The sequence below is a fragment of the Lethenteron reissneri genome, chromosome 4 (assembly GCF_015708825.2).
Source record: "Lethenteron reissneri isolate LAM-NWPU_2019-01 chromosome 4, ASM1570882v1, whole genome shotgun sequence".
Classification (NCBI taxonomy): Eukaryota; Metazoa; Chordata; class Hyperoartia; order Petromyzontiformes; family Petromyzontidae; genus Lethenteron; species Lethenteron reissneri.
The window spans coordinates 9,162,604-9,188,244 of record NC_083782.1 but is presented as its reverse complement, the minus strand read 5'-3'; the positions used below and the strand labels follow the sequence as shown (position 1 = coordinate 9,188,244).

Here is a 25,641-nt window from a genome sequence, read left to right as displayed (position 1 = left end):
ATTTTTCTGTTTGGGCAAAGTCACTTTAAGATGTTTTCTTGTTCATGTTTTTGGTTTTTTGTTTGTTGCGGTTGCACCCGCATTCAAGAGCCGAATGGCACACAGGGCTATACCATATAAATGAAAACTGAAAAACTGAAACAATGGATTTTTCAGCACTGCCCTCTGCTGTCCAGAACCTCTGCTGTGTTTCTACGCCCTGTCAATTGTCACCCCCGGCTCAACCCCCAGATATCTACCCCCGAGATATCTACCCCGAGATATCCATCCCGAGATATCATTCCCGATAAATAATTTCCGAGTGGCTCGTGATATCTACCCCCCCCCTACCCTCTCTTGCTTTATACCACTATGTAACACAATTTTTCTTCCTGGGTACTAAGTGTATTTCTTTTTTAAATTGCTTATGCCTAAAATGTATAGACAATGGATATTATTCCCCACAAACGTTGCTTTTGTGACCGGGACTTTATCTGAAGGAATGACAAAAATGCACACTACGTTTTTTATCATTGAAAATAGGTACATTTCAAAATATCACTGTCCTGGTCACAAAAGCAAAGTTTGTGGGGGAATAATAGCCATTTTCTGTACTTTTGAGGCATACGCAATTAGGAACTAACACTTACTACCCAGGAACAATGATTTGTTTGTTACACATTGTTATCAACCACGTAACTGGTCCGTGTGGTTGGTCATAAAACCCCCATTGACCAACAAGACGTAGGGGGGAGGCTTCAGCCAACGGTAGATTGAGAATGATAAACTGCATGCGAGAACACTGCCAAATGCACAGGGCTGTACACGCAACAGTACAGATTTAGTTGTTAAATATATATGTATTGGAGAGCTCATATATTAAAGTATTGTGCACGCTGCAGCGCGCAGTGTATTCGGTATGTGGTGATGCTTAATAAGGATCACAGTGTTCGCGTAGGCGGTGCTGTTCTTTGCCATCAGTAGCATAGCATGCGAAGGGGAGTCGTACATGATAACCAAGGTATATGGTAATTGTGGGCTGTTGTTGCTGGATACATCTCATGCAACCCCCACACACACTATCTTATTCGCCTATTGAAAGCTGTCTGTTCTGAGCGCCGTGTTGCTTCGCGACTCGCAGATGGCAGTGAGGCGGTGTCCGACAAGCGCTTTGAGTCATGTCAATTAAATGGGTCAGCTCATGCACCCTAAAATAAATAAAAGCTAATTTGCATTTTGTATACGGTTTTAATTGTGTTCACATCACTGCGTTGCGTTTGCATCTCAAGTTATGATCGGAACGATAACAAGAAAACTATGTTTAAAAAAAACCTCAATGCTGATGTTACGGTGTGGTGGGAACGGTATGGAACCCGGCAAATGTGAGTTAGATTCCGGGCCATTGCTAACATCAGAGACGAGCTATAGACATCTGATCTCCCCCCTCCCCCCCTCAAGCTTGCACTGACCAGCATGTTGAAGTATGGTCAAACACCCCCCACCCATTCCCGACTGCGTGGGGAAGCCTTCATTATGCAGGAAACGACACAGGGCTGTCAATTATATCCATCAAATACTGTAATATATAGCGCGCTATTACCTCTTTCAAGCTGACGTAACGCCTATTGTGGTCATACAGACTACTATTGACTGAACTATTATAGTCTTTACGCCCTATAGAGAAGCATTTTTATCCTGCCCAGTATACACATCTTGAACCTTTACCGAACGGAACCATGCAAGACAGTTATTATCTTACAAGCGCGTCTTACATAATACACGGGTCTAATATGCAGTTTCCTTTGTGCAGTTCATGCTATGCATCATATAGCGATCTACACACAGGCTGCGTTGTGACTCCTGTCCCGTATTCGACTGCAGACTGACTGGTCCTGCCTTTGTGTCACCAACCACTGCACTATCTGTGCAAGAGACACTAAGCCCCACGCTTTTCCCTACAAGGCTGCGCTACACTCTTCACCCTACAAGGTTATGCTGTCTAGGTTATACTCTATCCAGGATACACTCGATGTATGGAATGTGCTTGTACACTTTTGTATTGCATAAGTCTCTTGACTATGATGTATAATACTATGCCATGTGTAGGCTATGCTATGTACCAGGCTCTATAGTCTCCACTAGACGGACTTCAATACAGAGGCTATGTTAACTTGAAACTGGAGGTACTGAATTTCCCGAGTTCGTCATCTGATGACGCTCGGGGAGGTCTTGACGCGAAACGTCGCCGCCCCACCTTGATGTTGAACTCGGTGGTGAGAAATCCGAAGCCGGAATGTAATCGACACACTTTGGCCACCTGTGAATAATGATGTTTTGTGTGAAACGGGACAGTCGTGTCGGGTGGTGGAGGGTTCACGACAGTAACGTTGGAATAATACTACCACGTGACCTAAACCAAACACACACATGGACCAGAGGCTATGTACTCAACTATTGTACGCGATACGGAATAGCATAGACTTTCATCTATAGCGTTCACTCGAAAGGCTACGTTTTATATCATCTATTCTATCCTGTACCTTATGTGTGCTATACCACACCATCTTATACACTTAAGAATACTGTATCCTATTTAGGCTATTCAACAAACAATTCAGTGTTATATTCTACATATACTGTATATCATACCATGTACAGATGTATGCTCTGCTATTCCCTATATAGGCTACACTGCATGCTATATCCCACAGAGATTGTTATGCTGTACCCTACACAGGCTATTCTTTTATAACACCCTACCCCCTTACTGGACATCTGTGAACAAACAACTTTATAGCTCATCGGATTCATCCAGTATAAATAAATATCCTGATATAGTCTATACTCCACGCGATACTATACCATACCTCGTACAGCCTATACGATCCTATTACCAAAACATACGTTGCTGTGTAGACCTATACTGCGGTCTTAATATATCGCACCGAGGCCGCGTGCTACATACCACGTGTTATTGTCACAGCTGATGTGTTGATGCTATGTTGGGTTGCCCGCTGCAGCTTTCATGAACAAAAGAGGTAAAGATGATAACACAATTCGCCTTGCTCAGGTTCGCTGTCGCATTACTACCGGGCACTGCTTATCGACCTAATAAGGGGGAGGAGAGGCTTGCGTGTTATCGACTTAGTCGGCAGTGCAACAGCCCCGTCTATATAAATAGCGTGCTATTTTTTGCGAGATCGGATTGCCGTGTAACTGCGACTGCTACACGCTGGTGTTGCTGCATGGGGGAAACTGCTTTTCTCTATATCGAATTCGCGTGCTTTGTTAGCCGGTAACGTGTCATCGCAGTGTGGCTCTGTCACGTGTAACCCATGCGGTGTGTGTGTGTGTCACAAAGGAGTCTAGAGTGTATCCGGTTATCGCGCTGCGCTATGAACCCAGGGACCCGAGTTCGATTCCCGCACACTGCCACCAGCAGCACCAGTGACGATTATCTGAATCGGTCCTGGGCCTCCCCCAGGGTCGAATCAGCCTCAAATGAGTTACCCTGGTGTGGTGTGTAAATATCGCCACTGGGGAGACAAAGGCGGCCGGGCGTGGGGGCTAATCACTCTTCCCCCCTACCCCCGTGTGTGCTGTGCCGGCCTTCATAGGTGCTCGGTAACCGCTAACAACACTTGCCCCAAATGTCTGTTCGGGCATATACTGGATGATCTTTGTGTGGTTCTGGCCACCCACCCCCTCATGTGCCGTACCGGCCTTAAAATAGGTTGCCCGCTAACAGCAGCATTTCCCCAAACAGTCTGTTAATGCTGTATGGGGGATATTTGTCCTTGTACATAATCCGAAGACGTTATGAGCCACAGTCGTAATTGCGGTAGCATACGTTGTGTCTGTGCGGGGAGGAGGGTGGGCTGGGGGTGAGCTTTGTCATTCATTCTTTTGTTGAGGATCTGTCATGAGACCTGCAGTCTGCCCCGTCATCAGAGACAGGAGGAGACTACGGTACAATCAGCCACCATTGTGAAACCCCCTTTGAAGGAAGAGCACCTGTGTTGTAAAGACACAAAATTGACTGCACATGCAATGCCCCATTGTGCCATGAGCACAGCACCGCGAATTGCTTATTTTAACTCACAAAAGCCAGTGTACACTGCCGCTGCCTCGCCAGTTGTGAAATGAAAAGCTAATGGTTTTATGAAACTTCACAAATGAAAACAGCACGTGTACCACCACCACCCCCTTCCCCAACATTTTTTTCTCTCTTTGCTTTCATAATTTGTCTTGCTGAATAATAGCCACGCAGACAACAAAGATGAACGTCTGTTATTTTATCGGCGTTTGTCATCATCACCAGCCCGTGATCAATCCGCCGCTCCACGAAAGACTCCTCAAGCTGTCGCAATCAGTTTGAACGTAATGCTGGAGAACTGACGTCGTGTGAGATTGCCTTTGTGTCCACGTGAGTGTGTTGCAGTATATTTGTGAGCCAATGTTTTTGGCGCGTGCGTTTAAGCCCGTGTTGTTGCGTGGTAAGTGTTGCACATGGACTTATGTGTGTCTCTTCTGTTGTCTCTGCAGGCACCTGAGAACGGGCAAGTTGCGTGATTATGCTGTGTCCAACGGAAGCAAGCTTACATTGGTGCCAACGGTGGAGACGGGACTCGTGGTATGTTTGTGAATTGCAACGCACAACACACCCGCAAAGAACACACACTCGGGTTATCTGCAAAGAAGGACGCCGGGGTGGCGAGATGTGAACTATTCTTTGGTTCTTTCGGTAAAGTCACGTATAATGATAAAATAATAAATTAAATAATAGCATACGACGTTTCCATTGCAACACAAGCAATCATCATCAGGTATAATGAAATAATGAAATACCTGATGATGATTGCTTGTGTTGCAATCGAAACGTCGTATGCTATTATTTAATTTATTATTTTATCTTTATACGTGACTTTACCGAAAGAACCAAAGAATAATTCCTGCAGTCACGAAAGCTCCAAAATTAAGATTGAGATGTGAACTACCTCGCCTGGTAGAAATGAGGTCGTGGGTTAGATCCCGACCCTGACGCCTGTATATTTGGGGTTTGCATGTAATTCTAGATTTGAAGCTTTCGTGACTGCAAGGATTCATACTCTTAGTTTTTTCGGTAAAGTCACGTAGCTACAGCAAATCTGGCTGTGACGGTCCCACCTGATGATGGAGCCTTGTGTTGCCTCCGAAACGTCGTGATTTTTAAAAATTATTATTTTATTTTTTATTAATTTTTATTCAATTTTTTACCTACGTGACTTTACCGAAAAAACTAAGAGTTTGCATGTAATCTCTCCTCACGGTTGTGTTGATTTTTTTTCGGGTCCTCCGGGTTTTCTCTCAGCATTTAGGAACACACGTTTAGAGCATTTGACTCCTGTAAGTTCCCACGTGATAAGCCACTGCATTGAGCTTTCATTTTTGGCCAATTCGCTTCTGAAAAAAGAGCTATACAGCTCAGCTGGCCTTAGTGAAGTAAAAATAAATAGTTTAACAGTTTAAACAGTTGAACACACACACACACATTGCTCATTCTCTTCTGCTTCCGCCGTTCTCTAGAACTTCCTTCCCACAGCCATCAATGCTGTCGACTCTGCCCCCTGTTTAAAGTCTAGTCTTGTGGACGTTCCTTTGTTTTCTCAGCCTCTGACAGCCTCTGTAAAGCTCATTTGCCCACTCTTTCTCTACTGCGGCTTCACATGCACTTACATTCAGATGCCGTATGAATTCAAATTATATTGTATTGTTCACATGATTTCATAAATACAGATGTATTCCATACCTTGCAAGTGTATATTTTGTAAATGCATGCGCACACGTTTTTGATGGGTTATATTTTTTAAAGCTCAACTATATCCGTGCCAAGTGTTTTTCAGCCTTCGAACCCTTCTCGAACATGAATTGAATTGGCATCAGTCACGGAGTCGGTCGTGACTGGCTATACGCGGCATGTATCAGAGAAAGCGTAGTATGCGTTATCGCAACGTGATAGTCATCGCCAATTGAACAATATGTGCTAACATTTAAACAGTAAAATACAATCACAGCCGTGGAAAACGCTGTCATGTGATCGGCTTATATGGTACCCTCTGAGTCAGAGGAAAGCTGTTTGTGTAACATTTAAGCCTGGATCTTGTTACAAAAGACTGTTAGTTTCAAAGCCAATTCCCGGTGCTTTTGAAGCAAATCTAAGGCCATACAATGAAAAACGCAGACTCAGATCCTCATATAAGTCCTGTTTGTACGGGGGGGCTGTGCATGTTGGTCTAGTACTGTTTTTGCATACTTTAATGTCTAGACACGAAAGCCTCATCGAGGGTCAAGCCTCATTTTCAGGAGGGCACAGCTTTGAGATCCACAAATGTGTTGACTAAGCAGATCATTCATGCAGTATAAAGTGGGTACCACTTTGTAGGAAGTCGACAGTGGTTATCCTTTGGTGTACCGTCTCCCATAATTGAAATGTCTAATATTTGCTTGGGACTGCCAATAGGATACGATCACGAACATCGGCTTGGAATATATATGTGTGATTCGGTACTGTCTGTGTTTAATTAACACGTGTATTGCAATTGTTCTTTGCAGTCGCAGTCGGCAAGGCCGGAGCAGTCGGTGATGCAAGCTCTGGAGAGCCTGTCTGACAACCAGGTAAGGGCGCCACACTGGCATTTTGCTGCTGCTGCTGCTGCTGCTGCATTGTGTGGTGGTGTGGGTAAGCTACGAGTGGGATCAGTGTTGAGTCCAGTCTTGTTGGGGGGGGAGATGTGTGGGTTGGGAACGAAGGGTTGTCCTCCTTTGTTCTGTACCAGGCAGCTGTTTCGTGGCATGTGGTAGGGAGGGGTAGCCCCAATGGGTTGGGCACTGGGTGTGGGGCAGCGGTGGTGGGGTGTGGGATTTGCAGAGTGAGTGAGTGGGAGGGAGGGCTTCCCAAGGTATATATTTGGGGACCCAACCACACGCTGCATGCTGGAGATTGCCTGGGACCCACGAGCCAATGAAAGGCGTTGCTGTACAGTGGGTGTGGGCCAGCTGCCCAGCACGCATGCACACGCACACACACGGCATTCCGGGGTTGTGCTTTTCTTGAAATGCGCAATTACTCACACGGTCTATGAAATCCAATGACTGAGACGGTTGATTTTGTAGTGAAAATAAGGGAAGAGAATGCGCTTTCCAACAAATAAAGCCATGAGATGTAAGTGCCTGATGGACAGTGCATTACTGCCATGGCAAGCCTGAGTGCTTTGGGTGGGAACGTAGGTTGCTGGTGGCCAGGGGTTGACGCCATTGTGGGCATCCAGTGCTGTTAGTTCAGAGTTCCATTTAACCCATTATGGGTTCGGCGTTATTAAGAGGGCATTGTTGATACACGTGTTGTTTTTACTGCTACCGTCCATGCACCTTTGGTGGATAATGAAACAACACACTGGTCATATCCCACTTAAAAGCAAAGTATTTTTTTGATAGAATGTAAATGTGGGCAGATTACAGCTCATTCGGTAAAGCAGAGGGAGCTCTCAACCGTGAGTTCGTGATTTCAGATGTTGGCCTGCTATTGAGTATTTTTTTTTTTACCAGTGCGAGAGAAATATAACAAATACTTTGTAGCAACGAAAAAATGTTCTGTTTTAAAACAAAGTGCAAATGCTTGTAATACTCTTTCATCTGATCTTTCTTCACGTATATGTGTCTGTGACAATTCGGCCGACCGTTGAGATCCGAATGGCACCCTATTTAGATTTGGCAGAGCGCACGCATTGCTTGCATTGCCCCTCCATTCCAATCGGACGCGCTCGCAATTTGAATTTGCCCAACCGGTGCGGAACGACGACAAATCGACGGGAAGGTGCCACGCGACACTTCCCATTTGGCTCGCGGGACGCTGCCGAGTTATTTTCGCCGCCATTACTACTCAACGGTGTGTAATTGTGCTAATGCTCAAATCAATGCGACTGCCTTCAGGGGAGGGCGGGTGCAATTATAATTCCGTGGCCGGGCTGCTCGTTGGTTCGTTTGCTCATGGAAGGTCTCCGCGGTGTTATTGTTATTCTGTTTTTAAATGACCGTCGCTTTATTCGCTTCGTGCGCGCTCGGGCCTTTGTGCACGCGGCTCTTACCGATGTGTCGAGCAGTCGTTATGCGAGGAGTGCGTGTTGGCAATATGTCGTATGATGGGACACAAAAACACACAGGCACGCTGCTCTAGCACGTAGGGGCGGCTGGATGACATGCGCCCAGTTGACGTCTAAATTTTGGGCAAAATCACGCTTTTATTGCAATTTTCATTGAGCGGCATTCCCAAAAGCCTTGCTGTCTGGTTTAATCTGAAAATGTAAGACTCCTGTGAGGACAACTGTTTCGATGTCACAGCCAAAATCCCCGAGAAAATATTCCTCCCCAAATGAATAAAAAATAGACAAAATAATTATTCCCATATACCTTACGAAGGTCGGCCTTGTAACAGAGGCAATGGTTCATATTTAGCTGTCGCTGGATTCAATAAGAGACCATTAATTGAATTGAAAATATATAAATGTAAACTACTGTACAGTCATGCCTTTGCTTTGGGAATTAGAATTCATAAGACGTCTCATTGGCCAAGTTCAATTTGCATATCCGCTTCGCATCACTGAGAATCATTATTCTTAGCATCATTATTCTTAGCATTGCACTGTTGCTATTAAAAGCTGAACGGCCCTTCTAAAGGGGCCGCGTATAGGTATCCTCATTCGCAAGCAAATACAAAGATCCCCCGTTTAGCCTTAACAGACTATTGGGGCAAGTGCTGTTGGTGAGGATCTACGAAGGCCGGAACGACACACGAGGGGGTCAGTGGCCAGCACCACGCCCGGTCGCCTTTGTCTCCAGTGGTGATGTTTACACACCGCACCAGGTTCTCATTTGAGGCCCAGGACCGGCTCAGATGAGGCCGTGAGTTGGAATTTAAATCGGGTAGCCGGGTTTGTAGCGCAGTGAGCTAGCCGCTACGCTACTGCTCCCCACCTATTTGCAAGCACACACGCGCACACACACCTACGTACACACACGCACGTCTGTGACTGCTCGCTTGCACGTCGTCCCACAGACTGAGCCGGTAAAGTTAAACCCTTGTGAGGACACGCTGAGATTGATAACCTAATCGCGTGATGTTTTGAGGCGTGCGTTATTGTTTAATCAAAGCCGCGTGATGCGATTTGAGATGGCGGGCATGAGAGTTTTACTAAGCTTGGGTACACTGGCCAAATTCAGGCCTGGTTAAATTGAGATTAACGACTGACTTGTGACTAATTCCAAGTAAGTCGCTTTCTTTGGCTTTTTTACAAAATAAAGAAAACTGTAACTGCACTCTACGCTATTTGACAAATAATTATCAATCCTTGTGCCGTTGCGATAATGACTTGGTTATAGAACCCCCTTTGGGCCTTGCAGTGTACAACACAAGAGAGAAAGCATGCCACTTTTTTTAATATTACTTTAAATCGTTGAAGACAGTGTAATTGTCATTATTATTGTTACCCGGTTTTTAATGTATTACTAAATCTCGCTCGTGAGCAGACCGCTCTCCCAGAATTGGCCACAACTTTAGCAGTCTGTAAAAGCAGAAAACTAAAGCATAATTCAATTGCATCTGCATTGAGAAGAACACAATTGGATTAACTATTGGAAATAAAAGCAACAACAATCACAAATATGCAGTTAACATTGATGTCTTCTAAACATCGCATTTCCGAAAAGGCTCGCGTAAAGGGATGGGGTGCGGTGGTTCGGCCAGTGACCTAGGTTCAATTCGCACCACGGCTCACATCGGTGGTTAGTAATATCAGAACCGATCCTGGCCTCCCCCCCCCCACTTCGCCAACCCCCCAATTATCCATAACAGAGGTTTATTTGGGTTAGATGGCATCAATATACATGTGTCATTAAACCCGCCACCACCCGACACAGCCAATTAATAAGGTTTGTCACGTAAACAAAACCCACGGCGTTTACAATTCGAGTACTGTGACATTTCGCCGGTAATTACAACCAGCCTCATCAGGTGACAGCCAGAAATGTGGAGAAATCCTTCTGTTTCGGTCTTAAATAGATTCCAAAGAACACAGGATGAGATGTTACTATCCTTTGTGCAAGCACTTCCAAGAGTTCATGAACAGTGAGCCTGGTGAAATTTGGGGAGCGCATCGTCAGTAGTGACCCTTTGGTTCCTAGGGTGTTTCGGCCTTTCATACTATACACCCTCCCCAAAGGCGGCCAGCGACTGGGTGATCAATCCTACGCTTGCGTCCCATTCCCAATTAGTCATAGGAGTTGCCTTGTTGTTGATAGCCAACATCCCATGGGACTATGCATGGCAGGGGCGTCCTCCTCCCTAGATGTGATAGCGTCACTTGTGAGGCACACAACCACCGCGATTGCCAGAGCATGGTGAGGACCTCATCTAAAAGTGGCTGGACAAAGCCCTGTAAATTATTATGCTGGACAACATAATGACATCCATTTGCCAGTTTTACATACTCAACAGCAAGTCTGGAGGACGCCACCCCAAATTTTCAAACCATGTCCCGTTGTAATAAGAAGGCTCGTTGCCCGAAACGTCACCCACTATATTTTTTATTTCTTGAGTTTCTTTTTCCTTTTAAGGCCGCGGCCGTGTCATCGGCGAACACGTCCGAGTTTTCCCGTTGCAAAGTGGCTGTTGCGCTTCAAAGTTTTTACGGCGATTACATGAACTCTTTGGGCGTCGACGCACACACGGTTTACCGACAAGGCGTCGGCACCGTGGGGGGAGGGGGGGGGCTCTGCTTTGTAAGCCCGAGCGCGGCCGAACAACGCCAGCCAAGATACTTGATCTCTTAGTCACTGGATATGGCTCTGGGCGGCCGCACGAATGCACGGAGAGTACAACTCTCACCTCTGGCGCATGCCGTAGCTCACGCACGCTCAATCCCGCCCCGACGGGAACGCCGTCGTTTTTAAGTGTCCCCGTGAGTGCGGCGGCGTAAGAGAGAGCGAGCGAGCGTATCGATCCGTCTCCTTTATTTCACCAGGTGGGAGCCCAGACAGTTTTTTTTTAAATCCAATTTGCATGAGACACTGCATCCTGTGGTACCGTGGTTTGTACGAGAGTGTACAGTGGTCCCTCGGTTAACGATATCAATTGTTTCCACGAAAATCATCGCTAATTGAAATATCGTTTAATCGATGGCATCGTAAACCGAGGGACCACCGTCTTTTGTTTGTGCGAGTGCCATTCGAACGCCTTGTGCTATGATCTGAAGCCATCTGGGTTCAATTTGTGGGCAAGACTTTGGTGGCCAGGACACATAAGTGTGAGGCACTTATTTTACCTTAATTGCTTCTCTCTGACCGCACTTGGACACAACGGCTTAGGTAATTGGAATATATTTTGTTCGTGCACATTTTCTTTACTAAAGAGGTGATTTAACACTTGCGTTGTGCACCATGTGTGGCTATGCGTGTGCATCGAGTGAATGCGCAATTGGATTTATGTGGAGACGCTATGGAGGGAATTTGTATTTTGATGCGTGGCGCGGCCTTGATGTGGCAAGTCGTAATGAGAGGGCGGAAGGCATGCGATGAGCGAGCAAATCGTGCACTCAAATATACGCAATATACGCGTGGAAATGCAGACACCGTGGCATTTAGATGCCGCTGTACATTGCTTCGCATTCACTTTCAGTAAATCCCCCCATCGTCTCTTTATCCAAAGCTCTTCGTTGCTGTTTGTTGCTGGCCGCTTGACGTGTCGGGCCTTTGCGCCCTATGTGCTCAGCAACTACGCTTAGAACAAACATGAATCGTCAATCGCCGACCAGTTCAACTCCTGGCTGCGCGTTTAACTTTGCCCATGATTGCTGTTGAGTCATTAAAAAAAATTAACCCGTAAAAACAAAGTTTTTCACTATAAATCCTTTATATGCGTGGCAGCTAGAATCCTCTCGTCCTCTGGCTTGAGATGGCTGCCACCTATGGGTCAGATGATTGCCTGCCACCATTAAGCAATTGGTAATGAAATATAATTTATTTTTTTCCTAAAAAGTGTAAAATTTTGGAAAAATTTTTTAACGAAAATATATTGTCATGCACGAGTCTGTGTGCAAAATGTCAGCTCGATTGGATCACGGGAAGTGGGTTAAAAAACGACCGAAAGATTTGCACGGTCGTAAGCGCGCAAGCAAGCAAGCGAACTTAATATAAAGGATTTAATGAGTACCACTCTGTGGAAAGGTAACATTCCCCCCCCTCCTTTTCTAAAAAAAGAGTGTCTCCACATTCATGGGGATTTTGGTTTCCCACTGGCTCAGGATTGCCAACGGAGATGAGCCTCACATTTGTGTCGGAGTGGTGTGACGTCCGTTGACTTGAATATTGAGAGGTATACTCAACACACATTATGCGCTGAATATTATACCCACACAGCACATAGTACTGCTGATTAAATATACAACCCATATGGCGAGTTTTACCTTGAGGCAGTTTTGTCTCGGAGGGATCTCTCTCCAGAGGCCAGGGGCATCTGGCTTTGGCATGCTTTCAGCAAGGGACACTACCATGGTCGCCTTTTTTGGCCTTGATGCACACACACACACAATGGGCACACACACACACAATGGGCACACACACAGGTTCGCCATATACTTACTGTACATTCCGCTTGGCTGTGTACAACGAAAGGTTCGCGTTTTATCACCGCGTCTTGTAATGCCCTGCGCCCTTTGCTCGCTCGTTGACATTGGTGGTAGAAGCCTCGCGGATTTCGCGATCCGTGGCTTGCTTAATCACGCGCCTTTTGACACGCCGTGTTTGAATTGATGCTAAAGGTGCCATGACGTGTTTAAGTCGAGAGTTGCAGTTGCCTGGCACCTGCGCTTGCTTCAAACATTACGCTCTTTTTCAAACATTAACATTTTTGAAACCCCAGCGTAAACGTTTTCACGCGCTTACCCCAACCGTGTGTCATCGTCGGTGCTTAATGCGCGTGGAGAAGTTAATTCGGTGCCCCTTATTTCATCGGCTCGAAATGTCTCCTGCGGTGCATTACCGCTTTTTGTAAAGGCGAGAACTGGGCAAATGTGACTTTTTGTAGGGGACATCTTTAATGGTGTTAGAGGAAATCTCGTGTAATTTTGTTGCACTTTATTTTCAAATGAGGGACTTTTCAAATGACGAATACAGCTCCAACCCTGGTAGATTTCTCGTATGAATGGCTATGATTCCTTTGTTGCTGAAGATTGTTTTTCGTTCAAAATTTGGATATAAAAAAATCCTCAAATTGCTGGAAATCGCAGCCGTTTCACCCCTTTTCCTAGCATTTTTTTGACAAAAGCTGTCTTTTTGTCAAAACATGTTTCAGCCCGGCGCTGTAGGTTCTTTAACATCTGCCTCATAGCAAAACGCTTTGGTAATTTCTCAGTACATATCAGAGGCTCTTAAGTAAAACATCAAAGGCGCGGGGCACGGCGCAAAACCGGTGCCGTGGCCAGCACGCCCCAACTGCTAGGGTTACGCAGCCACGTTAAATAGCAACGGGGGAAAAAAGAAAAACACACGCGTCGTGCGTGTGTGCTCGAACGAGGCCGAAATTGTTTGGCGGATGGGGGCTGCTGGGACCAGGGCCAAAGGCGGCAGAGTGGAGGGAGGTCGCGAGTTTGCGGTTTTTGCGGCTTATCAGCCGGTCTCCATGTGGAACAATGCGCGCCCGCCCGCGTGCGCGCGTGTGCCCGTGGGACTGCTGAGTTGCTGCGTTTGGTTGTCACGGCAGGGGCTTCGCTGGGGCGATGCGTTCCCTCGCGTACCCCAAGCCAAGCCGTCCGGCGGCGGTGGTGGTTGGGCCACAACAAACCGCACGCCGGCCGGTGGAGGGGCCTCCTGCCCGTTCAACGCCCCCCCCCACCCCCTCAATCCCCCCCCCACGCGGCTTGGTCGCCTGCGCGTCTTTGTCTCGGTGTGTGTCGGCAGAAGCGCGTTAGGTCCGGACGTCGATGCGGGAGAGGAGGAAGTTTAATCGCGCTGAGCATCGTCAACGCGGCCCGCGCACTGATGAAAGGAACTGTCCGTTGACGTTTAATCCGCCTGGCTCCGTGTGCCTCTCCAGCCCATGTGTTTGTTAAATCAGTCAAAACCCTGCAATGGATTTTGACTTCAAGTCCTCATCAGCAGTGAGTGTAGTGTGTAGAAAATCTTGCCGTGCCGAATTATGAAAATACCTTTAGCCACTGTTTTGCTGCGTTGTTACGTAATAATAGCAGCAGCGGTTTTGTTTTGATTCGATTACATAAATGTTCTGTCTGCAAGGCGTTTTCCAAAGGGTTACACCAAGTGTGCCTTGCCCATTGAGACCTTTCCGTGAAGGGGCGGGCGAGCGCGTTAAACACAAAGCTGCCCTCAATATCCCCAACCTTAGCTCGATTAAATTGATAGAACCACGCTGTTTCGGTTACGTCGCCTTGATATCGCTCGCACTTCACGTCCCCCTGCCCTCCTCGTTTGTCATCATGCGTTTTTGTTTATTGCCGTTCTTGAGCCAGCCTAGGGCCAGGATTGGGGAAAGGGACACGGCTCCTCTTGCTGCTTTTCACCCAGGCAGCCGGAGAGCACAGACTTAGATATGTCTTGACTCATCGCTTGAACAACAAACGATTACACATGTTTAAGAATGCACAATATATTAACCTTATGACGGGACCCCGGGGTCCCGTAAGCCCCCGGCTCTCGCATTATATTATAATGTAAACAAAATAAATGTTCTTTTTCACCAATGGGTTTGAAGGTTGGTGGCAAGTGTTGTCTTGCTAAACTATGCCTTTATAACTGAAAACTACTTACTTGAAATATTTCTATTTAAATACACGATCGAAAAAATAATTTACACCCCTCTGTCAATCATCGTGTTTCTCAGTATGGATTTGTGAACACACTTTGTAAATGGTACGTAAAATGGTACGCGTTTTCAATGCGCTGTTCATATTGTAACAAGAGTTTATATCAATGTTACTCCACAGAGTAGTGGGTCGCCGCTCCTCTTATCCGCATTGATACGAACGGTTTGTAGGGAACTCCATTCTGTATGGAGTTACCCCCGTTTACCCAACATGGCCTCGCCACCGCTGCCTCAAGACGAACGTTTAATAATTGACGATGAGGGATATGTTGAGAGTGTGCCTCAGCTGGCACGGACCGGCTGAAGAAAGTGGGAAATTAGGCCGGGTCACGTAGCACGCGACCAGCATCCTTCTGCCCGGATGCGACAGGGAGCGGCGTTAGCATTCGCAGACGGTCTGGTTATTATTTTTCTCAAGCCGTTGTGTATATATGGGTGGTTTTTTTACTCTGTTGGAAACAGCTCACTGAAGCAACGATAACAATAGGAATGTAATAATATACAAGAATTAATTGTCACGATTTTTTTTTTTTTGCAAGGGGTGGTAGGTTGTGGGGGGGTTGTGATTCTTATTCAGGATTTATTTCTCCATTTTTGGAAATGTTTTAGCCGTCTCGCTCGCTTGTAATGTTTCCTCATCATTTAAATGTGCACCGTGATACAATCAGAGTATCTGACCTCTCTCCAGCCATTCACAATCACGTGTATGTTAGGAGGACAGACACGCCGTTCACCATGGAATGTATTTTCCTCCGCAAGTCAGTTCCGACGACGACAACGGCGTTAATAATGCAATCGGTGTGGCAATCCTAACGCTGAGCAACGTACGTTTGGAAACGTTCCCGTAAGTTGCGTGCAGCATCCCATTCTTACTGCGGACCCTGAAACCAGAAGGGGACAAGATGTACCTATCCTACGCAAATATTACGCAATCGGTTGCCGGTGGAGATGGGCACAAAAACACACCCAGTGTGTCTTGCCATGAACGCGGGCCCATGCCGTTTCTCCTCGCACTCGTTTGTCAACCATGCATCACCCTTCCCCCCCCCGCTTAGGCTTGGATCGCAGACACCCTCGTACGAAATCGTACGCTGCTTTATATCGGCGATTTAACCGTACGCTGGGAACGCGCGAATTAACTGTACGCTGGGTTTCGACTCAAAACACTCGTGCCAAGTCGGAATTTGAACCTGGCCTGGATCCTCTATTAGGTCAGCTTCATCCAAAATCGCCGCTTGGTAGTGGTGTCATGAACATTAAGATTCAGGGAAATTAGGGTGGCTGGGTTCGTCTTAATCCCCCCTCTCTCCCTACCCCCGCCCCCGCCCAGATGCTACGCTGACCTTTCTAGAGGCTTGCTAGCACGAGCACAGCATAGCCCTACGGCCCACGGGGCTATACGGGGGATCTTTGTTGCCTCGTTAGATAGACGCCACTTAACGCAGCGTCGTTTGCCCACCACGCCCTCTCGGCGTTCGCTCCCGCCCGCCCGCAAACACGGCCGGAGATTGGGTTTCCAGGGCTGCGGGTAAAAGGTTATTATCGGGGTGTGTACCGTGACTACCGAAGTAAAGGGCACCTCGCCCCACCGCTTTTGTTCCTGTAACTTTTTAACGGCAACAGCCCCCCGCGGTCTTGCCAAAGGGACACCGGGCATCCATTACTGCGGACACATTTGCGCAGGGGGCGCCCGGCGCTGAGGGCTCCCCTTTTGTTCTTTTTGTCGCCTGGAACGAGGAACGCCGGTGATTTTGAAAGCGTCGCCCGTCCGCTGTGACATCACAGTGTGTCGCGGGTAATAGGAGATCATCGGAACCTTTCTGTTGCCCGCGCCGAACGCCATGCCAAATTGCAATTGGCGACCGCTTTTTGTGTAACGGGTGAAGTAAAAACCGAAGTGGTCCTGAAAATGGTAAAAAAAAAAGGTGCCGGCTTGGTCAGCACGACAATAGGCCTGTCAGTGAACCAGCACTGCTCCGACAGCACACCACACCTTGCTTGAAGCGATTGTGACACTCGCCTAAGCTTGCCAGAAGCCCCTTTTGCAAAACGTGGATACTCGCCGGCGCATTTCTGATGACGATATTGAACAGGACGAGGAGGAGGAGGAGAAGCTGATTGAAATGCCACAACCACTATTGACTCCCTAAAAATCTGTATTTGTTTTAATAACGTCCGAAGAGTGATGGGTTGAGTTGAGCCCCTGCCTGATTGAAACTCGCACTATTCAAATCACTCGTAGCTGCGTGGTATAATTTAGTAACCGCCTTCACAATAGACCTGTGAACAATGGTGTTGTCAAGTATGAAGATGGGAAAAAATTAATAAAACCATAAGGGATTGTTCTGAGGTTATCGCATGTGATAGTGTGCGTATGCACCTTGGCAGATGATCCATTGAAAACTCTGCGTGACTCAGAATAATCATCAGCGCCGTTTTAGGGAACTATGCGCTATATCGTAAGGGGAAGGTCCTTGTCTGTCAGATAAGCAGTTAACCAGCGTTGATTCGAACAAGCCTGACTGCTGATGAGGCGCTGTGTGTCGAAATCGGTGCAGGGTTTACTCGTATTGAACCGATGCTGCTGACATCGTGCACTCCTAGAAGGCCGTGCGTCTGATGGGTTGTGTAATATATGTTTTACGTGGAGAGACGGATAATTGTAGGAGATGTATTGTCTGCTTGTTTATTTTGAAACTTTTTATCATCGTACTGTGTGTGGCAACATTCGGTTTGGCATGTAGTGGCATGTATAGCAATGGTTTCAAATTAAATTAAGTTTCCTTCAGAGATCAAAAATTGACTTTTCCAAAACATTTATTTCTCAAGACGGAAATGGGTGAGTTGTAGAAAGAGCCCGATGAGACAATTTTCAGGACTTTTCTGAATTTCTGTCTGACACCTCTAAGCAACATCTCAATTCCCCTAAAAGAAAGTGTGTTTAAGAAAGAAATAAGATTTCTTAACGTCCACCCCACAACGGAAGGCAATGCTTAAGTAACACGGCCGTGATGATGTGTTTTCGGTACGTCTGGAACATCCCACCGTTGAAGGTTGTTGCTCCTTCGTCGTAAGCGCTAAGCATTGAGTGTGGCGATCCCACCATCTAGGCCATCCAAGCCATTCCATGGTCGATTTCGTGGGACTGTGCAATCTGGGACGCACATGTGGCGCGCTAACAGTTCAATTCGAAAGGGCATCCAGCGGAGCGTAACCCCCAGTTCTGCTGGGAGAATCACGCTCACCAATTTCTAAACTCATTGGGGAAATGGGGAGGGGGGGGCGGGTAGCTCCCGCATACATTCTCTCGGCCCCAGAACTTTGGGACTCGCTCCACGGTCACGTGTTTGCAGCCAGGAGGGGTGTTTCGCCACTGTTGTGCAGCTGAAACAAAAGCAGGAACTGCACAGCTCGTGACCGCGGCATCGCCAGGCTCTTACCGCCAAACTGCAAATGAGGCCCCGGATTCAAAAGTGAAGTGTTTCTTGAAGCGTTACTTGGCTGGGGGAAATGCACACTCCAACGTCGACGTGCTTGATTCTCGCTGGGGACCGACGCGTAGGCAGATGCGTCAACAGGTTACTGGACACATGACCATCGGCAGACAACGGACATTGACACCGCGGAGCGAAAGACACGTTACCGGATTACTAAACGAGGCACTCGTCACTTTGAATGCGGGATTGGGTGCTTCACTGCCGGGCTTTGGAAGCGAGCGAGTGTCGGGACGAGCGCGACCGCCGTCCGACGAGGTCGGATTTGTGCAGGGAATGGGAATGGCACTGGGGGTGTGGGGCCGGTTAATCGGTCAGGGGTGGACACGTGACGGTGGGACGCGAGCCGTTATTACTGCGCACTTCCAAACGCGAGTGCACGTTGCCCCCGCGAGCGGCGTTCCGAAGGTTCCTGTCGTGTGGCACGCACGCACACACTCTACCAACACATGTGGCTTCATGGTATCGGTTAACATTCCGCGATGGAGAAGCATCAAAGCTGTTTCTCCCCCACCTTCCTTTCACCAGAGCCCTCTCGCAACCCTCGGCGATTGGCAATAATTGACATATTTTTTTCTGCCGATATTTGTGCAGGGTTAGCTCGGTGTTTGGGCAGCGTTCGCTGGATGTTGTTTTAAAAGAGCAGCGTGGACGTGGCTATCCCGGCCCCCCCCCCCGGCCTTTGATGTCGGAGGCGGCTTGCTGGAATGCGTGGGCCGGGCCTGCGTGGGCCCGTGATGATTATACAAGGGCCCCAGAAGAAAAAAAAGGAAACTGTCTCAGATCAGTAACAGCTGTGCAAGCATATTTGCCTACTTCCCTCATGCTCCCCGAAACTACGCTGGTTCTTTAAAAAAAAAAAGTGCCACGAGCAGCTCCGGCAACATGTCAATAAATAAGCGTCCGTGTGATGCCGAGAGAAGGGCCCACGAGCAGGAGCAAAAGTCAGTTTGACACCATAAACAAAAAGCCGCAAGGCCAACTGAGGGGCGTGGAGGGGGGTGGGATCGCGGGGTTCCAAAGTCGGTCGCCAGAAACGGCCGCCCCATCGAGAGCCCCTCAACGCGCAAGTCGCGGGATAACGCTGCGCGTTGTTGGCCGTGGAATCTCGCGGTCCCTTGTGACCCGAGCAAGAAAGTAGATTTAACAAACGTGTGGCGACTAATGCACGTCGTGTCTCAGGTTATCACGAGTGGGCCTCGTGTCTCTTTGCGCGCGATGCGAATGGCGTGTTCAGCGGGAGCACTTAGCGGCGATTGTGTGGCTCCATGCTGGCTCATGGAACGTAAGCCATGTCGGTGGATTACAAACCCCGAGAATTGTACTGTGCTGTGTTCTTTTAATTGAAAAGTTTGTCAAATCACGGCTGGCTGTATTTAATTACTTTTCTGGGCGTCTGTGTTGTGATTATACTTAGTTGCGGGGAGCAGTAGTGTAGCGGATAGCACTACGACGACCAGAGTTCTATCCCCGCTCACGACCACCAACGCCAGTTATTGTTATCCGAACTGGTCCTGTGCCTCCCCTCGGTCGACACCGCATTAAAATGAATACAGAGTGCAGTGTGCAAACATCGGCACTGGCATGGTGCTGGCCACCCACCCTCTGGTGTGCCGTGCCGGCCTTCTTAGGTGCTGCTCGCTTAGCAGGACTCGCCCCAACAGCATGGTAAGTCCATACGGGGGGGGGGGGGGGGGGGGGGGCATCTTTGTCATTGGGTTAACCTCGACTGTGATGCCCCCGTGCCCTGGGAGCTCATTGAAAAGGCAGTCAGTCCGCTGTCCGTATCGGTGAAAACAATCCTGATCGCGTGTTTGGCATCCGACCTGCAGCCTTGTCGGTGGGGAATTTAATCAGAATTTTCATTCCTCCACAGTGGATTTGAATAGCGGATGCCAGGGTGAACACCTCCTTTGCCCCCTACGGAAGAGAGAAGCGTCGAGTCTTTGATGTCAAAACGGCCGACAAGAACTAACTTTAATGGATTACGGTGCAAATCCCAGCACTTCTTGCGGCTCAGTGCTCTCCAGATGTCAGTCCAGTTTTATATTTTAACATTTCAAAACCTACCCATGCTAGAATGATTCCGAGGGTCTCGTTTTCCTTGGGAGTCTAGGACCTGTGGTTCCTGTTGAAACCCCAGCCAGCCTTTGCTCGGCGAGGGCAGGGGGGGCGGGGAGTCGCTCCTTCTCCTGTGCTGCTCTCGCAGTTAGTGACTCCCTGCCACCAGCCGTCCGTGTTGTTGACCTCCCATCCCTGTTTAAGTCCAGACTCTAGACCTTCCTATTTGCTACTGCCTACGACTGTTCTGCTTCTTCTCTGAAACACTCTTCACCGTGTACACTTCCATCTCCACGAAGTTGCACGCGGCACGGTGTATGGAGAGCGTCTCAAGATGCGGTTGCACTGGATTTGGATGCCGTTTAACCCAAATTGCATCGGTTTCGCTTGACCCATTCTATCCACTGGACGTTAACCGCTGAGCTCATTCGAGCCTCACAAAAACGCCCTTAATGTACCCATCGCGGTGGGACGATGACGATGATAGGGCCAAGTTGACCCACCCCCCCGCTCGTGTTGGGTTGACCCCACGTGTGACGATGAGTGGCACACATTGGGTGCACTCTGCTCGAGACAATGTGCCATCCTGACACGCTCCAGCATACGAAGCCCACATCGTAGAGCATCCACGAATTAATATCCCACTCCGGTGGTCAACCGCCATTAGGTTTACCCAGACCAAGCTGCGCTCAGCTTGGGAGATTAGGGCAGTGGCAGCCTGGGACAACGTCTCAACAGACTGTTGGGGCAAGTGCTGTTTGCGAGCAACTATGAAGGCTGGCACGGCACACGAGGGGGTGGGTGGCCATCACCACACCCGGCCGCCTTTGTCTCCCCAGTGCCGATGTTTATAGATCGCACCAGGTACTCAATTGAGGCTGAGTCCACCAAGTGGAGGCCCGTGACCGGTTAAGATATATCCGTCACTGGTGTTGGCCGTGAGCGGGAATCGAACTCGAGTCGCCGGGTTCATAGCGCGACGTGCTAACCACTGCACTACCGCTCCCCATTACGTACACACACACACACCTGCACGAATTAAATGTGTAGAGCCGTATTGAAGCATTCCTGCTGGCTCCAGCTTGCCAAGGGGATAGCAGAACAATAGCAGCGATTGTGTAAATAATCTGAAGCATAAGCGCAATTAACATGAGAGGCGTTCTTTCCAACCATTCCCTTCATCCCTCAGCCGATTCTGCTCGATTAAGATACGACCCACAAGGGGGAGCGGCGGGGGGGGGGGGGGGGGCTCTGTGGGGGGCCATACTTCGCTAGGGGGTCCGTTAAGCGCTGTAGGTTCCACGGGGCTTCCCCGGCGGAGAGCAGGGGCGGTTTTCACGAATCCACCGCGGTGCTTGTGGTGTTTTTTGCGGTTGACCCACAAACCCCCCCCCCCCCCCCAACTATTTTTATTTACGGCCGCCCACCGGTCTGGAATGAACGAGATAAACGCGGTAACCAAAACAAGTCGGTATCTCGCGAGTCGACCACCAGAGCACCGGGTGGCGATCATTGCCCCTTGGCGACCTGGAGCACGCTCGTGGAAATTGTGGGGCCCGGTCCCCTCGATTAGATCATCACCGCTGTGTATTTTTCCATCGGTGTGATACAAGTCATTTCTCAGCCAAGGGAGGGATGTTGGGCTGAGTTTGACCAGACTGCATGTCTTCCATGCCATGGTCGATATCATTACGGTATTATATGACTCACACTTTCAGCTGGTAAGGACCATCAGGCTAAGCAGCTCTGTTACTAGGACATCCACAGCCCAACACTATTGGCATTGGCAGCAGTTTCAGGACATTGCAGTGAGGGATTTTGGCACACACAACAAGAGAAATAATTATTTGCAGGAAACCCACGCCAGAACTTACCGTCAACAGGATGAACAATAAATAGTGCTCAAAAACGAATCACAAACAGGGGCACGTATGTTGATAAACCTTATATACAGCCTCACCCATAATGGAGCTAAGTTATTCTCTGATGGCTTTGATGGAATCTGCGCCGGTGCGGGGCGGATTGTTGCGTCGCAGAACCACGAGAGATGGCGATGGCTTGGAGAGGCCTTCATGCGGCAGTGGATTGACCGTGGCTGATGGTAGCGATGGCTTGGGGGGAGGCCTTCATCCAGCAGTGGCTGATTGTGATGATGATGATGGGACTGACTGACTTTCCGAGGGCTGTTGACCCAACGGCTTGGACAATGTTTGTCAGCAGGCGAATCTTGTGATTTGCGTCGGGATATTATTGAGTGCAACAATTTGAGTTACCATTTAAAAAAAATTATTTGGGAATAAGATCAAGTCTTTTTGTTGTTTGCATTTATATAATTAATGGGGGGAAATGGATTTTCATATTGCGTGGAATTTATGAAAATTACCTTATTCTGCTTACTTACAAATGGCATGTGATTTACATATTTATGGAAAACGCCTGCTATGTGTGAAACAAATAGAAATACTTGTGGTGTGGGCACCAGGGTTGGGCATAATAAAACATTCTTTTCGTGGATGACACCGACCTCAAGTTATGATGACAAAGATCCCCCGCATAGCCTTAACAGACTAGGGACAAGTGCTGTTAGCGAGCACCTATGAAGGCCGGCACGTTACACGAGGGGGTGGGTGGCCAGCACCAAGCCTGGCCGCCTTTGTCTCCCCAGCTATACACCACCGCATCAGCTACTCATTTGCGGCTGAGTCAACCTAGGGGAGGCCCAGGACCGGTTCGGATCATCGTCACTGGCGTTTGCCTTGAGGGGAATCAAACTCGGGTCGCCGGGTTCGCAGCTAACCGCTACACTCCCACGTCATCATAAGTTACAATGATGCATGTGCACACACACACACAAGTTGATATAGAGTTTCCTTATGGCTACAGTGCTTGAAACCGCATTAAGGCAAGACGTTCCTTTTGCAAGGCCAATCTGCCCCGCTCCTCCGCCAGCTTTAGCAGTCGCCGTCAAGTCGACACGCCACCTTCAAGGATCACTCTTACAGCGATGGAAAACTCCAAGGCTATCAGGACAATGTCCGGCCCTTGTGTCACTGTGGCAGAAGGCTGTGAACTCGTGTGAGCTCATGTCCCGACTGGGAGTCAGCTCGGGCCCATCGTCCCTCTGGGGTTGAGGGAATATGCACCGCTTCAAATGCTGGTAGTCAAGAGTGGTCGTTCTATTGATAGTCTCATAGGAAGGTGAAATTCTCACCCCTTGCTCCACCAGTGGAAAGAAGCGTACGATGCTGCCGCGTTTCAGATCGGACAAACTTACGGCTGGTTCCCCAAAATGCATGCCGCGTTCGCGCCGATCTCGGACCAAAGCGGTTTTCACCGTCTCGGAGGCCTCATTGGAATCCCATGGAAGCTGAAGTGGTGCATTCAGCAAAAGCGTGCTTGGGTCATTACATCATCGCTAGCAGCCGTGGGCAGGTTCACCCAAGGCTGCCATTTCCTCCCACCGCCACCGAAGACAAAGATCCCCCGTATAGCCTTAACAGACTGTCTAGACAAGTGCTATTCATAATAAGCCTACGTGTTATACTGGCAAGTGCTGTTTGCGAGCACCTATGAAGGCCGGAACGGTACATGAGGGGGTGGGTGCCCAGCATCACGCCCAACCACCTTTGTCTCCCAGTGGCGATATTTACACGCAGCACTCGGTTCCTAATTTGAGGCTGAGTTGACCTAGGGGAGGCCCAGGACCTGTTGAGATAATCGTCACTGGTGTTGATGGCCGTGAGCAGGAATCGAACTCGGGTCACCGGGTTTGTAGCGCAGCGCGCTGACTGCTACACGACCGCTCGCCACCACCACCATCGCCATCGCTCAATGGCGCTCTCAAAACACGGACAAAGGAAGTGGAATGTTCGGAGCGCTGGGACGATAAACATGGAGCTCACGAGGAGGCTGCACTAGGACCGAACCGATTGGCTAAGCCATTGGCCGAGCCGATTGGCCGGGCATGGTGTAAATCCAGCCAGCGCTGTGCACGCGAGGAGTTAGCGGGTCGCGCAGAGATCGTCTTGCTTTATTTTAAGATGGCAAAATGTAACAATACAAGTAAGTAGGTTGGCAACCTAAAAGCAGACTAAAAATACATATTTTGGGAGAGAAATTGTTGCGAATTGGATGTCAGACAGCACGCCTATTTTTTTCACAAGTTGGCCATCGTGGGCCACTTCAATTGACGACAGATGGCACGCGGTTGAGTAGTTACGGTAGATTTTCTAGCTCTGGAAATGCATCCACGAACTCGCGTTCTTTTTTGTTTTGCTTAATAAAGACAGCGCTCGCATCAAAATCTCAACTTTTATTTTTTCTTCTTCAATATTCCTCGAGGAATTTAGCCCCCGGCTTGGAAAAGCTTTGCGAAGGAATGCGTTCCACGCAAAACCTTTCGGCTACCGAGAATGCTCTTTCTAGGAACTGAAACGTTGCAAGTCTGCACCCCTTGAAAGCGCCTCCATGCCCTGCATCCCCATCCCCCCCCCCCCTCGTAACCGTAGTTGTCACGCAGAAGACCGCGTCCGAAATAACTCGCACGCAAGTCGCTGCACGTTTACAGCAGCGAGGCAGACCGCTCGTGGAGGAGCTCTTCCTCTCTCTCTCCCCACGGGGAGGTTGACGACGCGCCGCGCTTAGCTTGCCGTCTCCTCCGCCACTGCAGCCATGAGAAATCCCCGTGCGTGCCTTTTAGTCTGGCCACGTGGAGTGTTGGGCATTCCATGGAATCTGAATAATCGCAAGAATGTAATACGGTAGCTTTTTGCTCAGGGGGGGCTCTGGGGGGCGGGGGGGGCTCTGGGGAGCGGGGGTGGGGGGCTCTGGGGGGCAGGGGGGGGCTTGGGGGGGCGGGCGGGGGTCACCCACTCCTCGTGAGCATTTTGATCACGAAGGCATTTTTTTCAAGTGATCTTTTTGCTTGCAATCTCCGATTGGCACGGTTGGCGACGTAAGGTGCGAAAGAAGTTCAACATACATTACAATCATGAACTTGAGTGTCTGCTGAGTGACCCAAACGCATCGCCTAAGTCAGCCGTGTCCCAAACTCCATTTAGCGTCGACCACCACAATTCGCATTGCTGTGTAACAAAGAAACTCAACACGTGCACCAGTAACAGGGACTTGTATATAATAGATGTAGTTTTGGGCAAAGGTCCTCTTCTCAGAACATAGGCCAAATATAAATGATGTAAT

General features: G+C 48.7%; 1 protein-coding gene across 1 annotated transcript in view; it reads left to right on the top strand.

The window, feature by feature from the left end:
- Positions 1-25,641, top strand: part of MIDN (midnolin) — a 118,889-nt gene that overhangs the window by 4,778 nt on the left and 88,470 nt on the right. Inside the window, exons 2-3 of the mRNA XM_061564490.1 lie at positions 4,525-4,612; positions 6,571-6,633. Coding sequence (XP_061420474.1) covers positions 4,525-4,612; positions 6,571-6,633 — 151 coding nt within the window. The remainder of the gene's footprint in view (positions 1-4,524; positions 4,613-6,570; positions 6,634-25,641) is intronic.